The sequence below is a fragment of the Colossoma macropomum genome, unplaced genomic scaffold (genome assembly GCF_904425465.1).
Source record: "Colossoma macropomum unplaced genomic scaffold, Colossoma_macropomum, whole genome shotgun sequence".
Taxonomy (NCBI): Eukaryota; Metazoa; Chordata; class Actinopteri; order Characiformes; family Serrasalmidae; genus Colossoma; species Colossoma macropomum.
Window position 1 is genome coordinate 59,016,992 of NW_023494792.1, and position 18,719 is coordinate 59,035,710.

Below are 18,719 nucleotides of genomic sequence, written 5' to 3' on the forward strand. Positions count from 1 at the left end.
TCACTTAGAATCAACAGAACATGTATTTTGACAAGGGATAATAATAATAATAATAATAATAATAATAATAATAATAATACAACTTTATTTGTATAGCACCTTTCATACATTAAAAATGCATCTCAAAGTGCTTCACAATACAAAGGAAAAACAACAGTGAAAGAAGAGAAAAAGATAATCAAAAATAAAAACAAAAAATAATAAATAATAAATAGCAGAAAAGGGGATATATTAATAATTTCAATTAAAAAGCACAAGATAAAATTATAAATAAAAAAGAAAAAAAAATACAATAAAAATGCAACTAACAAGAAAATAAAGGTGATAGTAATATTGCAGTAAAAACTAAGAAAACAATAAAGAAACTAGTCAAATGCTAAAGAAAAGAAATACGTTTTTAACTGTTTTTTAAAAACATTAACAAAAGGAGCCTGATGGATGTTTATTGGTAACATGTTCCAGATCTTTGGTGCATTAAAAACAAAACGCTGCCCCTCCGCTCTGCTTAAGTTTCACACGTGGAACATGGTGAAGCAGCACTAGATGATCTTAAAGCTCTGATTAGGAACATCATCTATCAGCACTCAGAAATGTATGAAGGTGCTAAACCATTAAGAGATTTAAAAAGTAGTAGTAAAATTTTATAGTCGATTCTAAAAGAGAGGCAGCCGGTGCAGTGATGCTGAAACTGCTCTAACATGATCCTGTTTTCTAGTTGTTGTTGCTGCTGCCTTTTGCACAAGTTGTGGTTTGTTGGTTGTACTTGCAGGAAGTCCTGTGAACAAAGCATTACAATGTAGTTTCTCTGAAAATTCTAGTGCACAACTCCCATTCATTTGATAACATGTTGGGAAACACACAGCATCAAAAGTGCCACAATTTTTACACAGGCAACATTTTATTTTTTACTAAATTCATTAAAATCTGCAGAAGTGTGTTCTCTGTAGAGGATGTGTTAACTTATTTTCACTTAGAAAATCAACAAGACATGTAACTTGAAAACTTTTGTATTTATCCTGCAGAACATGTAGTCGTCGCTGGGCTACTGTATTAAAGTTGTATTGATTTGTTGTTTGACCACATGACTGTACATTTTTGCACATGACTACATGTTTTGTTGATTGTCTAAGTAAAAAGTAAGTTAACACATTTTCATTTTTAGTTTTTCTGCAAATTCTAATGCTTAACTTCCATTCGTTTGACATATTGAAACATACACAGTATAGAGTGTGCCATTACTTTTACACAGGCCACATTTTATGTTTTACTGAATTCACTAAAATCTACAGAAGCGTATTCTCTACACAGCACTTATTTTTGCTTAGAAAATCAACAAAACATTTAATTTGACAAGGGAAGTTCACACGTTTCAATACATTCACTAGCTTTAAATGAACTCTGTATGAGTTATGAACTATTTAGAACTCCTGACCTTTAAGTCAGACAACAGATAAAGGCTTTATGTAATAAGTCTTGCTTCCAGTAAATCTTGCCCATATGTCTGTCTGTCTGTCTGTCTGCGCACCTGATCTATGCAGTTAGTGCTGGAATGGAAAGTTCTCCGCCTTCTACACTCAGCAGATTCTTTCACATGGCCATCTGTGTGCCTTTCAGCTGAATCCATCCTCTACTGTAAATCATGTGTGCCCTTACTGCCTAGTGTCAGTCTGACAAGGCAGAATGTGCAGGCCGGACATGCACCTTGTGTCCTCGGAGCTTATGAGCACTTTGATGTTTGTACCTGCTTGTCCATGCATGTCATTCATGCATGTGAGAAGTAAATGCATTGCATTGATGAGGACAGATGGAAAGAAGCCACCGAGCCCTAAAGCTAATTTTACAGTTCTAATCCCAAAACCTCTGAAAGTGAGATGATTGACAACATAATGTACCTAAGAGAATGTAACCTTTGAGCTCCTGTTTTATCAAAGCAGCCAAGACCCAAAACGAAGAAGGAATTTCAGAGGAAGAGGGAGGGGAATTCCAGTATTCTTCTCGAACGTTTTGCATAATTAAACGGTTAAGATATTAGAAAAGTCGTTCAGAGTGGTTCGGTGTGAAACGCTCTGTTCTAGAGAAGCTTACAGAGTCAGAACTGTTCACAGTGGTGGTGATAGGAACCAGACGTCCACCTCTGAAAGCTCCCTCACAGAAAGCTTTTGCATAAAATGCATATGAATATGCTGAGACATTGCATTATGATCATTTTGAGAAGGATTTGGCCTAAAACATATTTAAACAAATGTTCATGGCAAGGCGTTATAAGGCAAATTAGTCCACTGGATATAAACGTATTTAATTACAATTTTTACAAAAGGCAAAATCCTTTATAAAGCTTTAGTTGTCTGTGATAGTAAGCACCACTCCAGCTTGATGTACTTGAACTGTATGTCACAGTTCATTTGAAGAGCTTAAAAAGTTTATGTAGAAGCCTCTGTAGAAGTGTCTGCTCTTTTTTTCTGAATTCTCAAATATACACATACATGTCTATACTTTCTCTAGGAATGCAGCGAAATTTCAGTCACCGAAAAATCACTGAAAGCCAAAATGGTTGAAGGTGGCACTTTCAGCTTATCAGCCAAAAAATACCAAAACATTTAGCTGAAAAAAGTAGTTGGTAATAAACTTTTTCACCTCTAGTTTTGAACAGTTTTACTGCAAACACATGCATTTGGTAGCTCCTCCTAGTGTGGGTTCACAGCTGTTTCTTCTCTTAATGACGAACACTAAAGCGACTTGGTATTTAGATGCTTTCGGGAAACCATAAAGTAATACATACATTTTCTGTCCTGAATTTTGGTTTCGCTCAAGAATTTTCATTCGGTGCATCACTACTTTTCGCACAGAAAACTCTTTTCCTTTGCCTGGCATAAACAACATTGTGCCCCAGACATACAGTGTTATGCAGAAGTTTTAGGCACCTGAGAAAATCAGAATTAAAACCTTTTTTATCTGGTGTGTAAGCATTTATTAGATCAGAATAACAGTGATATTGCAATAAATAGAAATAACATTAATACAGTAATAGTGATTTTAGGTATGCCATTGTGTTCATTTAACCATTTCCAAAGTCCTTGAGACCAGAATTATCTGTAGTGTTCATCCAATAGCTGGTTTGGCTAATCAATACTTTATATTAAATCAGGTGTTCTGGTGATGAAATTTAAGAAATGAATGGGATGGCTGGAGGCGTCCAGGAGAAATCTGGAACCAAACTTCGTTCTTCAGTCTAGCTCACAAGAAATCGAATACTTTTTCAAAATAAGAAATTATTTGCATCTATTCTAATGATACACTGCAAAAATGCTGTCTTGTCAAGTACAATTATGTTAAATATAGTCAATAAATTACTTGTTTTAAGTAATTTTATTAAGTGAAATTATCTGACAATACTGTGCTTGTTTTAAGAAATGTGCTTGAAACCGGCAAAATCATCTGCCAATATAATGAGATAGTTTCACTTAATAAAATTACCTAAAATAAGTAAATAATGTCTAGAAATAAGTTAAATAATCTTATAATAAGTGCACAACCATCTCAAAATGGGAAATATTAGATATATCGACTACGTTTAAGATCATTTCACTTGACAAGATACTATTTTTTGCAGTGTATGTGGTGTTTTTACTGGCAACAAAACACTTATTGTCAAGATAAATGGCTTCAAACAGTCTGCTTAGATGCCTGAGACTGTTACATAGTTCTGTAAATGTTTCATCAATGCTGTAATCAGTTCCTGTTGAATTTTGAGAGAACTGTATGCATATACATCTCACTTCATTAAACTGGAGTTGTCTCTGACGGTAAACACCGCTGCAGTTTGATGTACTGACTTGTACGTGTCACAGTGCATTCTGAGGACTTTGAAACTTTACCTTTCGTCGTCTCCGCTGTGGTGGTGGCTGTGATGCTGAGCTGAAGAGACAGGTGATCTGTTTGTTGTGTTATGTGGGATGAAGAGTCTGTCTTCACCCGTCACCGCCATATTATTCTGCTGTCGCCCCTCACAGCCGCAGGTGTCAGTGCTAATCCCCGAAATCTGTCTGCGCTCGAGAGCACGAGGGGTCGACAGGCGCAGGGATAGAGGCAGCAGGGGTGTTCTCTCTGCGGTTGTTTTCACCACACAACAATGTGTCTAGGTTAACTTTGGGCCATGCTGATGGAGGGATAGGATGGAGGGAAGAGAGGGGAGGAAGCATTTTTGGACGTGCAGACGGAACCTATCGAAGGGAACAAGATACAGATATTCTTAAAAATAAAGGTTTCTAAATAACTTTGCTTAAATGTACACTTAAAGGAAAGAAATTTAATGGGTGTAGAATTTTTTTGGATGACAGAATTGTGGGTGCTTTAAAGGGCCTATTCCTTTTTTTCCATTGTTTTTTTTTCTTGCTTGAGGTCCACTTGTGGCATTTGTGTGGGTTTCTTATGGTCCAAAAACAGACATAATTAATTTTTACGTGACCATTTTCCAACTTCTATTGATCAGTTAGAATTAAACAGCCTATTTTTGTCGCCGTGCCTTTAAGACTGATATATTGTTGCTGTCAGAACAAAACCCCTTTTTTTTTTACATAATAATTAAAAATTAAAAACATTTACACAGGTTTTAAAAAGTTTACTCTTTGTCAAAAATTTCATGATAAATGAACCCATAAAAATGTCCCAGAATGACTGGGAATGAATCTTATTACTTATAATACACATTATATTCAAAATTAAGATGTTTTTCCTGCTCCTGTAATGTTTAATGTCTCTTTTTGAGATAGAAGGTTTGTTCTGAAAGCGATGATATGTAAATGACCTCTGTTCTTATTGGCTGTCCTCTATTGCGCCTCATTGTAGTCTGGGCTGAAACACAACTTCAGTGTGAGTGGGCGGAGCTAAACAGGCACAGGCTGAATAGGACAATATATGTAAATATGTTGGTTTTTGTGACATCACAAAAATAATGGATTCAAAATAGGCAGTTTATTTTCCTTATATGGGCTGCGTGGACAGAGGAGTGAATGGTTTTGTGGATACTTTAACAATGTTTACATATATATACTTTTTTTTTTTAAAAAAAGGAAAAATTAGAAAATTTACAGTGATACAGGCCCTTTAAATTTTAAAAAGGCTCTCAGCACTTGCACATCCCACACAGCACAAAAAGGGTTCTTTAAAGAGCTGTTAACTCAAAGGTTCTAAAGGGAACCAAAGTGGTTCTGCTTTTGCATTGTTCTCAAGAATGCTTCATAGCGCAAGTGTAGCTTCTAGATGATTCTCCAGATTCTGTAGAAGCAAAGCAGCCCCAGACCATCACACTACCACCACCATGTTTTACTGTTTAAATTATGTTTTTATTGTGGAATATTGTGTTAGCTTTACCCCAGATGTAACGGGACCCATGTAGTCCAGAAAGTTCCACCTTTGCCACGTCAGTCCAAAGAACATTATCCCAAAAGTCTTGGGGGTCATCTAGATGTTTTTATGGCAAATGCAACACAAAGACATTTACAGTGATACAGGCTCTTTAAAGTTTAAAAAGGCACTCAGCACTCGCACATCTCACACATTACAAAAAGGGTTCTTTAAAGAGAGATTAACTGAAATGTTCTTAAGGGAACCAAAGTAGTTCTGCCTTTGCATTGTTCTAAAGAATGCTTTATAACGCAAGTGTAGCTTCTAGATAATTCTTCAGGTTCTGCAGAAGCAAAGCAGCCCCAGACCATCACACTACCACCACCATGTTTTACTGTTTAAATGATGTGTTAGCTTTAAACCAGTTGCAACGGAAACCATGTATTCCAAAAAGTTCCACCTTTGACTCATCAGTCCACAGAATGTTATCCCAAAAGTCTTGGGGTAACACTTTACTGTAGGGTGCTGTTCATAAGGCAACATGACACCTACATAAGGTTGTCATTACAACTGACAACCCTACATAACTGTTTATAAATGCTTATTACAACAGGCGTCATCTGTCATAAAGGCTACTTTAGCTGACTTTGATCAAAATTGGGAAAAGTAACCTTTATAGCAAATGACGCTTATTGGAACCAGCATTTATAGTTATGTAGGGTTATATCCATTGCCATGACAAGCTTATGTAGGTGTCATGTTGCCTTATGAACAGCACCCTACAGTAAATTGTTACCGATGTTTTTATGGCAAATGCAACACAAGGACATTTACAGTGATACGGGCCTGTTAAAGTTTATAAAGGCTCTCAGCACTCGCACATCTCACACAGCACATAAACGGTCCTTTAAAGAGCCATTAACTCAAAAGTTCTTAAGGGAACCAAAGTAGTTTTACCTTTGCATTGTTCTAAAGAATGCTTTATAGCGCAGGTTTAAGTGTAGCTTCTAGATGATTCTCCTGAATCATCTTGTCTAGTCATGATACAGTGCATATGCTTCTCACCTGTCCGCTCAGACAGACAGAAACAGAGAACATCTGTGTGCTTGAGCCGTTTTTCCACTTCGTCTCTCCTCAACTCGGCCTCCGGCTGGACGTGTCTGGGTCAACGGTGTTGCCTGCAGCAAACGTGTGTTCAGTAGATCATCATATTGGGTGCGTTTTGAGATACACACCAGAGCACATTTTTCAAGTTAATGTCCTCTGAAGTTTCCTCTGTCTGCAAAAGTGCTGCACACACAGCTCAAAGCGCAGATATTACATCAGCAGAATTTACTGAGCCTGAGAAATAATGTCTTTGGCAACTGCTTACCTATTGTAAATGCCAAAGTTGAGAATAGATGTGCTGCCTCTCCTCCAGAAAAATAGACAATAGCGTGTTTAATGTACTGTACGTTTCAAAAGCAGCGGAAATGAGGATTTGTGCTGTGGGAGAGGCGGGGGTGTCGAAATACTGTAAATACGCAGTTCTGCGCCTGCCCTTTTAATGTGGGCGTGTGAAGTATAAAACCTTTTCAGCGTCTGCTATTGTTGTCTATAATCTCATTCTTGGCGTTGGTGCCACATAAGCTGTTGACCAGAACAGCTCCCTTTAGGACGGTAAAGGGATACATATCATCACTGTCGGAACACAACAGTGGATCTCCACGTCTGTCCTTTTTCATTTATTCATGTTACGACCTGTCTAGGGGTTTGAGACGATCATAACACAAAAAAAAGACAAAAGAGAGCCAGTTGACGTTTAAACAGGTCAAATCGTGTTATTTTCTTTTTATGCTGCTCTTTTGTGTATACGACACGGGAGACCGTCAGAGTGGACATGCGCCAAAACAATAAACATAACCAGCCTAGCTAGAGATGTTAGATAACTAACTTACCTATGCAAACATAAAGAAACAAAAGTACAGTCAGTCTTTCCTAACTCCCTAACTATACCAAAAACAGGAGAAAACAAGGTCAAAAGAAATGGCACCCACTCCTACAACCTGGTCGGCATAAGAGTGAACATTTACAGAGACAGATCGTGAGCTTACAGTTTAACTGCAGAGATAACTGGGTATAGAACAAGAGGTAAAGCTAAGCTATTTCATTTGGGAGGAGAACAGACAATCGCTAGCAATAAAACAAACAAGCTGAGCGGCGGTTCGGATCTAAAAACAATCGTCCCAAGCCGCCATGGAGGAAAGCCTCGATGACATCCGAAGATATACGCCATGCAATTTCAGCCAGCCAATCAGATGAAATTTCGTTAAGGGACTCCAGCCAATCACACGCACAAGTGGGCGGGTTCCTAATAAGCGAGAGTATAAGAGAGAGAGAGAGAAAGAACGAAAGGGAAGCAAGCAAAACAAAACATACGTCCTATGGACGTAACAATTCACATGGTTTGAAAACACCAGTTGTGCTGTGGATTGTGGCAGAATTTTAGGATGAATGGATCAATTGAAATAGTCCAGAATGACTTCGAATAAAATATTGTTCCAATAACTTCCATCGAAAGTTAAGGATGCTTTTTCCATCTGCTGTAAAGTTACCTTTTTTGGAGGTTCAAGGTTTTGTTCCTTGTGATGATGTACTGTAACTTGATCACTGAATATAGTGGCCCAGGCACAAATGTTAAAAGCAAAGCTGTGTTCAGTTGCTTTTTAATCTTGAGATGTGAGGCTGGCTTTACACGGTGAAACTTAGTTGCATGTTATGAGTTGCCTGCAACATAACTTACATGCCACTTGACAGTTACACAAACACAAAAACAAAATTGCATGCAATGCATTCAGCTCCTCCACTAGTTAGCCAAGTTCGCAGCTACACTGTATAACTATACAACTATACTATATAGTTATAAAGTCATATTTGCAGCCGCTCTGTTTTTCTAAATCTACAGTGCTGTAAAAAGGATTTTTTCTGTTTTTTGCTAATTTGTCACATTTAAATGTTTCAGATCATCCAACTACTTTTAATACAAGATGAAGACAACACGAGTAAACGCAAAATGCAGCTTTGAAATGATAATTCCATTGAAGATTTATTCAAAACCTATATCACGCGTGTGAAAAAGTAATTGCCCCCTAAACTTAATAACTGGTTGTGCCTCCCTCGGCAGTAACAACTGCAATCAAACGTTTGCGATGAGTCTTTTACATCACTGTGGAGGAATTTTGGCTCATTATTCTTTGCAGAATTGTTTTAATGTGGCTACACTGGAGGGTTTTAGAGCATGAACTGGCTGTTTAAGGTCTTGCCACAGTATCTCAATGGGGTCTAAGTCATTTTACCTTGGCTTAACAGTGACTTTAACGTGGCAACGTTAATTTTGTTTCTTTTGAGCCATTCAGAGTTGGACTTGCTTGTGTGCTTTGGATCATTGTCCTGCTGCACGACCCAACTGCGCTTGAGCTTTGTAATCCTTTCCAGACTGATAGATTTCAATGACTTTGTTTTGCGTCTGTATTTGAATCTCTTCAGAATGTGGCATCATGCGCTGCTTTTTGAGACCTTCTAGCTGCTTCACATTGCCAGACAGGTCCTATTTAAGTGATGTGTGGATTCAACAGGTCTGGCAGTAATCATGCCTGGGTGTGGCCAGTGAGATTGAACCCAATAGTCAATTGAATTTGGTGAACCTTTTAATTTAGTAGCCAAGGGGGCAACTACTTTTTCACATAGAGCCAGGTAGGGCTGAATAGCACCTTTCATTCAATGAATGAAATCATCATTTAAATCCTGTCCTAGAAGCACAACAAGTTCACTGAGTTCTCCCCAAATAATAAAGCAGCACAAACAGCCCTTTAAACAGCTGCTGGCCTTAGCTGGCCAGTTAAACCAGCAAGATCTTGTTTGTCGTCATGGTGCAGAAAACTGACAAAATGACAAAACTACTAAGCTTGCGTCAGTCCAACGGGGTCTCTTTTCAACCACCCACTGAACTGTGTTCTGTTTTACTTTCTTGTCCATTGATTTGGCGAAATCGGTCATTTCAAAGTATGCGTTGTCACTGTATTGATTGGCTGTTTCATGAAACTTGTTTAACGAAGTTGAGACGCTTGAAACTATTACGGTTGAGTTTCAGGTGAGTTGCAGGAAGCTTTACATTATGCAACTCAAGTGCAATTTAGTTTCATATAGGTTTCAAGCAACTAAAGTTCACCATCACTCAGGCAACTCCAAAACAGGCAGAAACAGCATTGTATGGCTGTGAAAAGAGGAAATCAACCCATAGAGATTAGCTGTATAATACCATTTGAATACCCCATGTCAAATGACATTTTGTTGATTTGCCAAGTGAAAATAAGTTAACACATCCTCTACAGAGAACATACATAAATTTGAATTGTTTTGCAGATTTTAGTGCATAATTTCAAGTCATCAAGTTATACAGTTGTTTTAAAATTGAACATAGCAGAAAAGAAAGACATAACGTATAAAACATGCCATAACTTTTACACAGGCTGCATTTTATGTTTTATTTTTTCCAATATGTTAAATTCAGTAAATAAACAGTGACTATGCATTAAAATGTGTGTGCTCTGTAAAGGATGTGCTAACTATGTTCACTTAGAAAAGATGTTTCTGATAAATTGGCCTGGGAGTGCAGGTATAGTGTGGGTGTATCTAATAAACTGGCAGCTCAGTGTATATTTGAATTGGACGGAGCAGTTATAAAGCACAATATCCAGCTGTTTTATGGTGGCAAGTGTTGTATTAATGGCCTGCTTGTTAACAGGTTTAGAGGTGGGCAAAAAAATGAGGGTGCTTTCATTATAGATGGATGGATGGCTGGATGATGGATGTACTTATTGATGCTCAAGGGTGAATTTTGATGCAACATGGGACGTTATATACATAGAATAAGTGCACATTCTGCTCATATTTACACAGTGCGAAGACATCAGTGCACAAGCAAGAGGGAGTGCAGAAGACATCAACTTAAACATTCACATGTGAAGGAACATTAAGATCCAGTGGCCCCAAAAAGTGTGTGGACATTTCTGCCATACTTAACAATGCAATAGGTTCATTGTGTTCAGGGCCGGCGCACACCGTTGTGCCGCTCTAGCCAAAACATAACTATGCTGCCCCCAGCACATTTTCTACAACACGCAAAAGCTAATGCTAGGCCCATAAACACAAATTTTATATTGTAATGCAAGCGTATTTATACTTTATTACACATTTTGTCACACAATACTTAAAATAAAATAGGCTAGTTACTCCGATCAGGCATAGCATTATGACCACCTCCTTGTTTCTGCGCTCATTGTCCATTTTATCAGCTCCTCTTACTATATAGGTGCACATTGTAGTTCTACAGTTACAGACTGTAGTCCATCTGTTTCTCTGATACTTTGTTAGCCCCCTTTTACCCTGTTCTTCAGTGGTCAGGACCCCCATTGACCCCCACAGAGCAGGTACTATTTGGGTGGTGGATCATTCTCAGCACTGCAGTAACACTGACGTGGTGGTGGTGTGTTAGTGTGTGTTGTGCTGGTCTGAGTGGATCAGACACAGCAGTGCTGCTGGAGTTTTTAAACACCTCAGTGTCGCTCCTGGACTGAGAATAGTCCACCAACCAAAAATATCCAGCCAACAGTGTCCTGTGGGCGGCGTCCTGTGACCACTGATGAAGGACTAGAGGATGACCAACACAAACTGTGCAGCAGCAGATGAGCTATCGTCTCTGACTTTACATCTACAAGGTGGACTGACAAGGTAGGAGTGTCTAATAGAGTGGACAGTGAGTGGACACAGTGTTTAAAAACTCCAGCACTGCTGTGTCTGATCCACTCGTACCATCACAACACATACTAACACACCACCACCACGTCAGTGTTACTGCAGTGCTGAGAATGATCCACCACCCAAATAGTACCTAAATAGTAATGTTATGCCTGATCGGTGAATATGTTTTATGTATATCTCAGCAGCACACAGTGACCAGCTTCAGTCCTGCAAGATTTGCAATGTATGCTTTAAAATAAACACCAACACACTTCAAACAGGTCTCTGCATAATCAGTCTAATACCTGGTTGCAAATACAGTACTCTATATCAAAGCTATCATCCAATCAAACGCTGTGAAAATTCTCATTGTTTATCTGAAGTGACCCTTGGCTATGGATAAGAAGCAATACATACATAACATGATCTCTCAGCAGCCTATTGGTGCTAAAAAGGTAGGAGGATAGATGCTAAAGAGTACTTTGCCAAAATATCAAGCCTCTTTAAGCAGCAATCCATGCAAATAAGCAGCACTGTTTCTGGACTGTAGGGGAGGTAAATATGATTATGTATTTTAAGGATAACAGTGTGCATTCCCCATTACATACGTACATAATGTACTTCCAGTGTTAGCAAAGGTAGCTAGCAAACAGTGATGAGGATGTCCCAGGCTGTCACCATGCTCTATTTATTTCTGAAGCTCACTGGTATTTTGTGGGTTTAATCCACCACTCTCCTCCTCCTGATATGGATGGAAAGGGTAGATGCTGGATGGATGTATTTAACAATAGGCTGTCCATTCACAAAAACGCTGCAGTGGACATTGCCTATTATAATGTGTCTGGTTTTTAACCTAAGGCCTCCATTGTGTTAATTTGATCTTATTGTTTGTTTCGGCTACTCACTGACACTAAATCCAGCGAGCTGACAAAGGAACAATTAATAGCCAGACAGTCTTGCTTATTAGCTAACTTAGCCGTGTGCTCCCCTCAGGTTTAATTGGTAATGTGGTGTTCTACACTCTTTAATCCAAGGGCTTAATGGTGCATTGACAGATGTGCAAATTACCCACTAACACCCCCCATACCATGACAGACCTTGGCATTTGGACTTTATGCTGGTGACAGTCTGGACCATCCTATTCTTCTTTGGCCCAAAGAACACAATGTCTGTTATTTCCATAAACAATCTGAAAGGTGGACTCATCAGACCACAGTAAACAAGTTTCCACTGTCCATCAGTCCATTTCAGGTGAGCTTAAGCCCAGAGAAGTCGGCGGCGTTTCTGGGTGTTGTTGACATAGAAACTGTAGACCTCAAAACCACTGTTGTACCTTTGAAAGTACATTTACATTGTAACTTGATGAACAAAAAAACGGACCTGCACAGTACTGTTTTTCTGACAGTGATAGTCTCAATATTGCTTATCTTAAATTGCTCCTGTCCCAACGTTTTTGGAATGTGATGCAGGCATCAATCTCAGAATAAAAAAAAACAATGAAGTTAAAAAGATAAACCATTACATGTTGTCATTGTACTGTTTTGAATATAGTTTAAGATAGATTTAGAAATCGCTGTTTTCTGTTTTTGTTCTGTTTTACCTGCTTTCCCAACATGGAATTGGGTTTGTATTTTAAACAGACCTCCGAGATCATTTCCAGATCGTGATGGTTTGAACAGTTTCTTTGCAGACTTCTGCAGGTTTGCATCCAAAATGCCTTTAAACACTTCTGAGTTCATGATCCCATCAATACTAGCTCAGCAACACCTCCATAAAAAAAACCCTGGCTTTGACATTTTCACCTCTGTGCTTTACAGTCCTGGTTAGTGCAGCCTGGTTAGAGTTCTTCTCCAGGCTTTCTCCACCTGGAGAGTCTGCTATCAGTCTGATGTTGTGCCAAAAGTGTTCTTTGCTGAAATAAACATGACTTTGTTGAGCATTTTACTTGTTGACTAAACTTACCAGTGATTATATGGTTAAAATGTCTAAATACATTTTGGGATAGGCTCCAGCACCCCACCGCGACCCAGAAGGATAAGCGGTTTAGATGATGTATGTATGTATGTATGTATGTATGAGCAATATATTACAAAATAATAATAGGAAACAAGTGCAAAGATCAGGATAAAGTTTGTATCCAGTTTCTTTTGATTTGTAGGTTCAGTTACTTTATTGGCATTTGATCATTTGCAGCTTTGTCCCCTGACTGGAACTGGCAAGATCTGTTTAAATGCGCTTGGCTCCTATTTCAACTACTTAAGACATCTGGTCAGTGCAATATGTGGGAGGAAGATCTAACTGCCTTTCTAAAAAAAAAAGCCTAAATGGCCAATGCTGGACGTCTCAAGAACATAGGGGGTCTTGTTCATAGTGCCTGAGCTGAATAATGTGCCTGCGGTTCCCTTATGCCCAGCTAGAGCTACAGTAATCAAAAGCAGATCACAAAGCAGAGCATAGATCTGTCTGAAGGCCTGTACAGTATCAGCAGGGGAGCTGAGAGAAAAGTTACAAAAGGGAGACTGTGACAGTGAGTGCTGGAATACATATCATGTGCTTTCATATGCACACATTGATAACTTCTGACTTCTGAGGGACCAAAAAAAAACAATGTGCCTGTATATTATTTCCCTCCAGTGGTCTGTGCTGTACTCATGTCATGACAGGCCATTAAAAAGTGGGCTATAGCATTATCTGACCAACCGACAGGTATGCAGATCATATTCAGGAGGGTCACATTTTTTCTTGAGGCCACACTGCCATCTAGTGGTAACTTGGAAGAATACCACTCTTTTCAGTTTATCTTCCATTTCAAGGCAAAATGTATAATTGTGTAATTCAGGCTTTGGAATGTCCACAGAGTGATTCAGAGTGGTTTGGTGTGAAAGGGTTGATTGTAGCGACTCTTTACAGTGGTGGTGATAGGAACCAGGGGTCACCATGACTACAACACAAATATAGACATTTTATTTACTATCCAAAACCAGCAGTGAACCTACACGTGTCTTCTGAGCTTTTATATGTAATGTTGATGATGGTAAAATTGTGATAAATTTGAAAAAGTCGTTTTCTTTTGGGTCTGTTTTGCCTCACAGTGCTCTGCATGTATCCCTCTATCATGAATGGATCTTAATAATACATTTTAGGCCAAAACCTTCTCAAAACTATTGTAAAACAGTGTCTCAGACTTCAACATATTCATAACCACTTCATATAGTAACTTTCTGTGAGGGAGCTTAGAGGAGTTTAGAGGTGGACGTCTGGTTCCTATCACCACCACTGTGAACAGTTCTGATTCGGTACATTTTTATAGAACGGAGCATTTCACACCAAACCACTCTGAATGAGTTTGTTTACAGCTTAATGATTTAATTATGCAGTTTTCTTTCTTAAGATGTTTTGTGTACAACATTAGAAATTTCCCAGCCTCTACATTTATTATGTGCTCTACACTACTGTGCTATGTTTTATCCTATATTTTGCATGCTATATTTGTTAGTAATAAGAGTAAAAGTTAGAAAATTTCTGGTGTAGTCCTTACGGAAAAGGGTATTTCTGACAGATATCAACTATACACATAACATACACAGTAATACCAATAACACATTAGACATTAACCCCTTAAATGCCCAGGGCCCAAAGTTTTATTACACACTTCTGTAACTTCAAAACAGCTCAACCAGTTTGCATTAAATTGCCTGTAGTTACTGAATAATAGGCCTTAGTATGTAATAAGCCTGGGATTTTAATGGTTAAAGTGCCCATAAAATGGAAAACTTTATTGTGCTCCCTTTTTTGAAATGAGTTTGATGTAGTGTGAAAATATTATTAAAGTTTCAAAGCTATTGATTCCAGTCCGTACAATCCATAGATGGAAACGTAGCTGCAAAAACAGCCCATTTTTAATTCGTTGTTCTTGTGATGTCGCAAAAACGAACACATTTAAACCTATCCACCTATTCAACCTACAGCAGTTTAGCCCCGCCCATTGATTCTTTCATTATAAGAAGTGTTTCAGTCCAAGCTGCTTTTTGAATGAGGCATAATACAGGGCACCCAATCAGAGCATAGCTCATTTACATGTATCAGTCTTAAAGGCACAGTAACAAAAACAGCCTGTTTAATTCTAAGGGATAAAGAGAGGTTGGAAAATGGTCATGTATAAATTAATATAAGCCAAGCTATGAAATTATGTTTATTTATGCCAGGGTCACACAGAAAGCCACACATGTAGGTCACTATAACCCAATTACTGGTTTAGAAACATTATTTCACCAAGATTAAAATCCAGTATCCTCCAGGCCATCAACGTCCACCACTATCACCAATAGCAGAGCTTCTGGATCTCTGCACAAGGAGCTCATGGCCTTCTCTGTGTTAGTAAATGTGCTAAGGCATTGTTTTGTTTCTTCACTTGCAGAGTGCCGGACCGCCATGCCTGCAGACATCGTGTTCTTGGTAGACGAGTCATGGTCAGTGGGTCCTTCCAGTTTCCGGCAGATTAAAGAGTTCATCTCTGAAATCATTAGATCCTTCCAGAACAGTTTGATTGGACCCGAGGGAGTCCGCTTCGGAGTTACAGTCTACGGAGACATCCCCAGGTAGAGAGATTATGAGTGTGATGGTGGGTCACACAGTGGTTCATACTGATTAGAGAACCCGGGGCATTGCTGCCTTGATCCCAGTCCACTGGGACAGCGCTTAACCTCAAAGGGCTTTTCCCTGAGACTACTACCTCACCTGGAGCACTGTCAGAGAAAAGGGCATGGTACTGTAAGGTGCAAGGAATGTAAGAGTCTGTTTACACCTGGTCATGAGTATCAGGATTATATCTAGATAGAGATTATTCACATAAACATGCAGGTGTGAACGGGCTCTTACATTGCTTGCACCTTATAGTACAGTGCCCTTTACTCTGCTAGTGCTCCACTGATGTTGTACAACATCTGGCTGAAATGCGTCTCCCTCTGAAGTGGTTTGAGTGATCAGATCTGAATCTGTTTTAAATGGGTGCATTCACACCTGGTCTTGGGTATCAGGATTATATCTGAATAGAGATTATCCACATAAACATGCAGGTGTGAATGCACCCATTTAAAACAGGTTCAAATCTGATCACTCAATCCACTTCAGGAGGAGCCTTTATTTTAGCCCACTGTTATATATGAGAAACAACACAGGCGATTGGTTGTTGTACGTGAGCTGATTTGCATATTACACGCCACATAGCAATCGGATTTCAATCTGATTAACAGGAGATGCATTTGATTACAGAGTGTCACAGTTCAGATACAAATCACATTAAACGACCAGGTGTGAACAAGGTCAAATATACAAATCAGGACCTCATTCAACAAAATCTTCCTACGTTTTTTCTTAAATGTGTTCTTGAGAAAAGTCCTAAGAAAAAGTCTACGTCAGATTCATGACGTGTTCTTAAACCGCAGAACTGTTCTCACCTTTGTGCTCTTGAGTGTGTGTAGATTCTGTTCTTAGCTAAGAACAAATCCCAAATAAGGAAACACTGGTGAATGTCAGAATCTTCGTGAAAACTGAATAAATTAGTTTTAAGAAGAAATTTCTTTTTAAGAATGGTTGGTGAATGAGGCCCAATGTCTGTACAGTCCAGTTGTGTACCTTACACTACATTCACCTTCCCAGAGGAAAGGTACTTGTAAAAGAAACGTTATTAAATTAAATTAAAAGCCTGGAGTCAATTCAACTTAAACGGTACAATTATGTTCCCTAACTACAGGTACTGAAGACGTGTCCTTGAGGGTTCAACCCCAGTGACTATGTTTGTAAAACTTAGTACTTCTTTTTCTGACAGTGTAAATAAAGGCTGCCAGAACAAATTATACTGGAGCGGCAGGTATCAGTGTTTAGAATCGCATTGTGGAATTCCTATAACTGTTTTTATGAGGCTGTAAATGCCTCTTGTGCTTAATGTTGGGCTATTATGCAGTAGTTTTACATTGCAGTGTGAGGTGTGGAACGTTAACCCCTTCAGTTCAATGCAAAAACGTCTATTTCTGACATTTAATCTGCTGTACTCAGTTAATTACGTGATTTCTCAGTACTGCTGTTGCATAACAAAGCTGAAAGTTTGTAGATTTGTATTCAGCTTGTGTCACAAACTGCCTTCTTGAACTACAAAACAGGAATGAATAGGAATATAAGTCACACATCAGTCTTTTATCGTTATCCTGATAAAATAAAAGCACTTTCTGAGACTCAGGAAGAAAAACATGGTGCATCCAACAATAAAGGAAACCTCATGCATCTTTTAAACAGTGATAAAACACAGTAGCACACTGAAAACTCAGATTCTACATGCTGAACTTTGGAAATTGATTCCGCAGTGGCCGACAGGAACACCAGTGTTGTAAGATTTTGGTATCACAATTAAAGGATTTCAAGCTTTCTTTTTTTCCCAGTCCAGTACTGAACTCCTCAGGGTTTAATGGGGTTAAGAAGGAGCATAATCTGACACAGTCCTCACCTTAAAGAAGTCATATTTTTACTCTTTTACCTATCAGTATGGTTCCCAGTGCTTTTCGAAAGCATATAAATCAAACAACTCCTTAATTCAGCCCATGTGTGATGAGCTGTCAGTTACTCCTCTGTGAAGAAAATGTCATTTACCGCTAAGATAATTTCTGCCTAATTTCTGCCTGATAATGGAGGTTTCAGTGTTATGTTAGCATCAATATAACACTGATGAATATCTGCATTTTTTTTATAGCAGCTCATTTGAAGCTCATAACAGACATTCAAGTAAAATATTATTTACTTTGGATGTTGCAGTTTAGATGTCGAACCCTTTAGAATAGATATATACACACAACCTGTCTCTGAATATTACTGAAGACTGTTAGCTTAGCTGTATGCCCAACTAATGTGGGGACAGAATATGGTCCAGTTACCCCGCAGAAAGCCTGTTAACATTGATGAAATATAGTCTGATGAATCTTGAACACAGAAACTTAATCTTTACTGTATATACGAATGTTTTCTGTATATGTTTTCTGTGTTTTGTAGCTGTCCAAAAAAACAAGTATATCCACTTTTTTGCAATTTTTAGTTTTCTGCATAATTTTAGCTCAGGTACTGTCCTTCATGTTGTGTGAAAATTTCAGGATGATTGGACCAATAGAAATGCTCCAAAATTGCTTGGGATAAAATCTCTTTACATTAACTTACAGTGACAGTAAAGAACGTTTTGCTCTCTTCTATAAAGTTACTGTTTTGGAGATGTTTTGTTTTGATGACTTGTTTTTCATCACGGACGTCTGTGTGTAAAAAGACAGCTACAGTGATGAAAGTATGAAGGCTGGCTGAGGGAGTGTTTCGTTCATCAGCTAGGATCTCAGAATTTTCCTTCTCAAAATCTCCTGCTTCCTGTCTAATAGCATTCATGCAACTTCAGCTGTGTGAGGTTGATGCTCACAGTAAGCTAGCCCTTGTTTGGCTGCTGTGTGAGTGTAAAAAGCTCTTAAAAGTGTTTACAGTTGAATTAAAGTGCTGCTTGGTTAGCGCTTCATTTATTTTAAACATGAACATATTATTCAAGTCACTTTTCACTGTTAATATAGTGTTGA

General features: G+C 38.5%; 1 protein-coding gene across 5 annotated transcripts in view; it reads left to right on the plus strand.

Annotated features, from left to right (window-relative positions):
• Positions 1–18,719, plus strand: part of col7a1l (collagen type VII alpha 1-like) — a 161,684-nt gene that overhangs the window by 8,251 nt on the left and 134,714 nt on the right. For all 5 annotated transcript variants that reach the window (XM_036577680.1, XM_036577679.1, XM_036577678.1 and 2 more), the window contains one exon: positions 15,539–15,719. In XM_036577680.1, the coding sequence (XP_036433573.1) occupies positions 15,539–15,719 (181 nt within the window). The remainder of the gene's footprint in view (positions 1–15,538; positions 15,720–18,719) is intronic.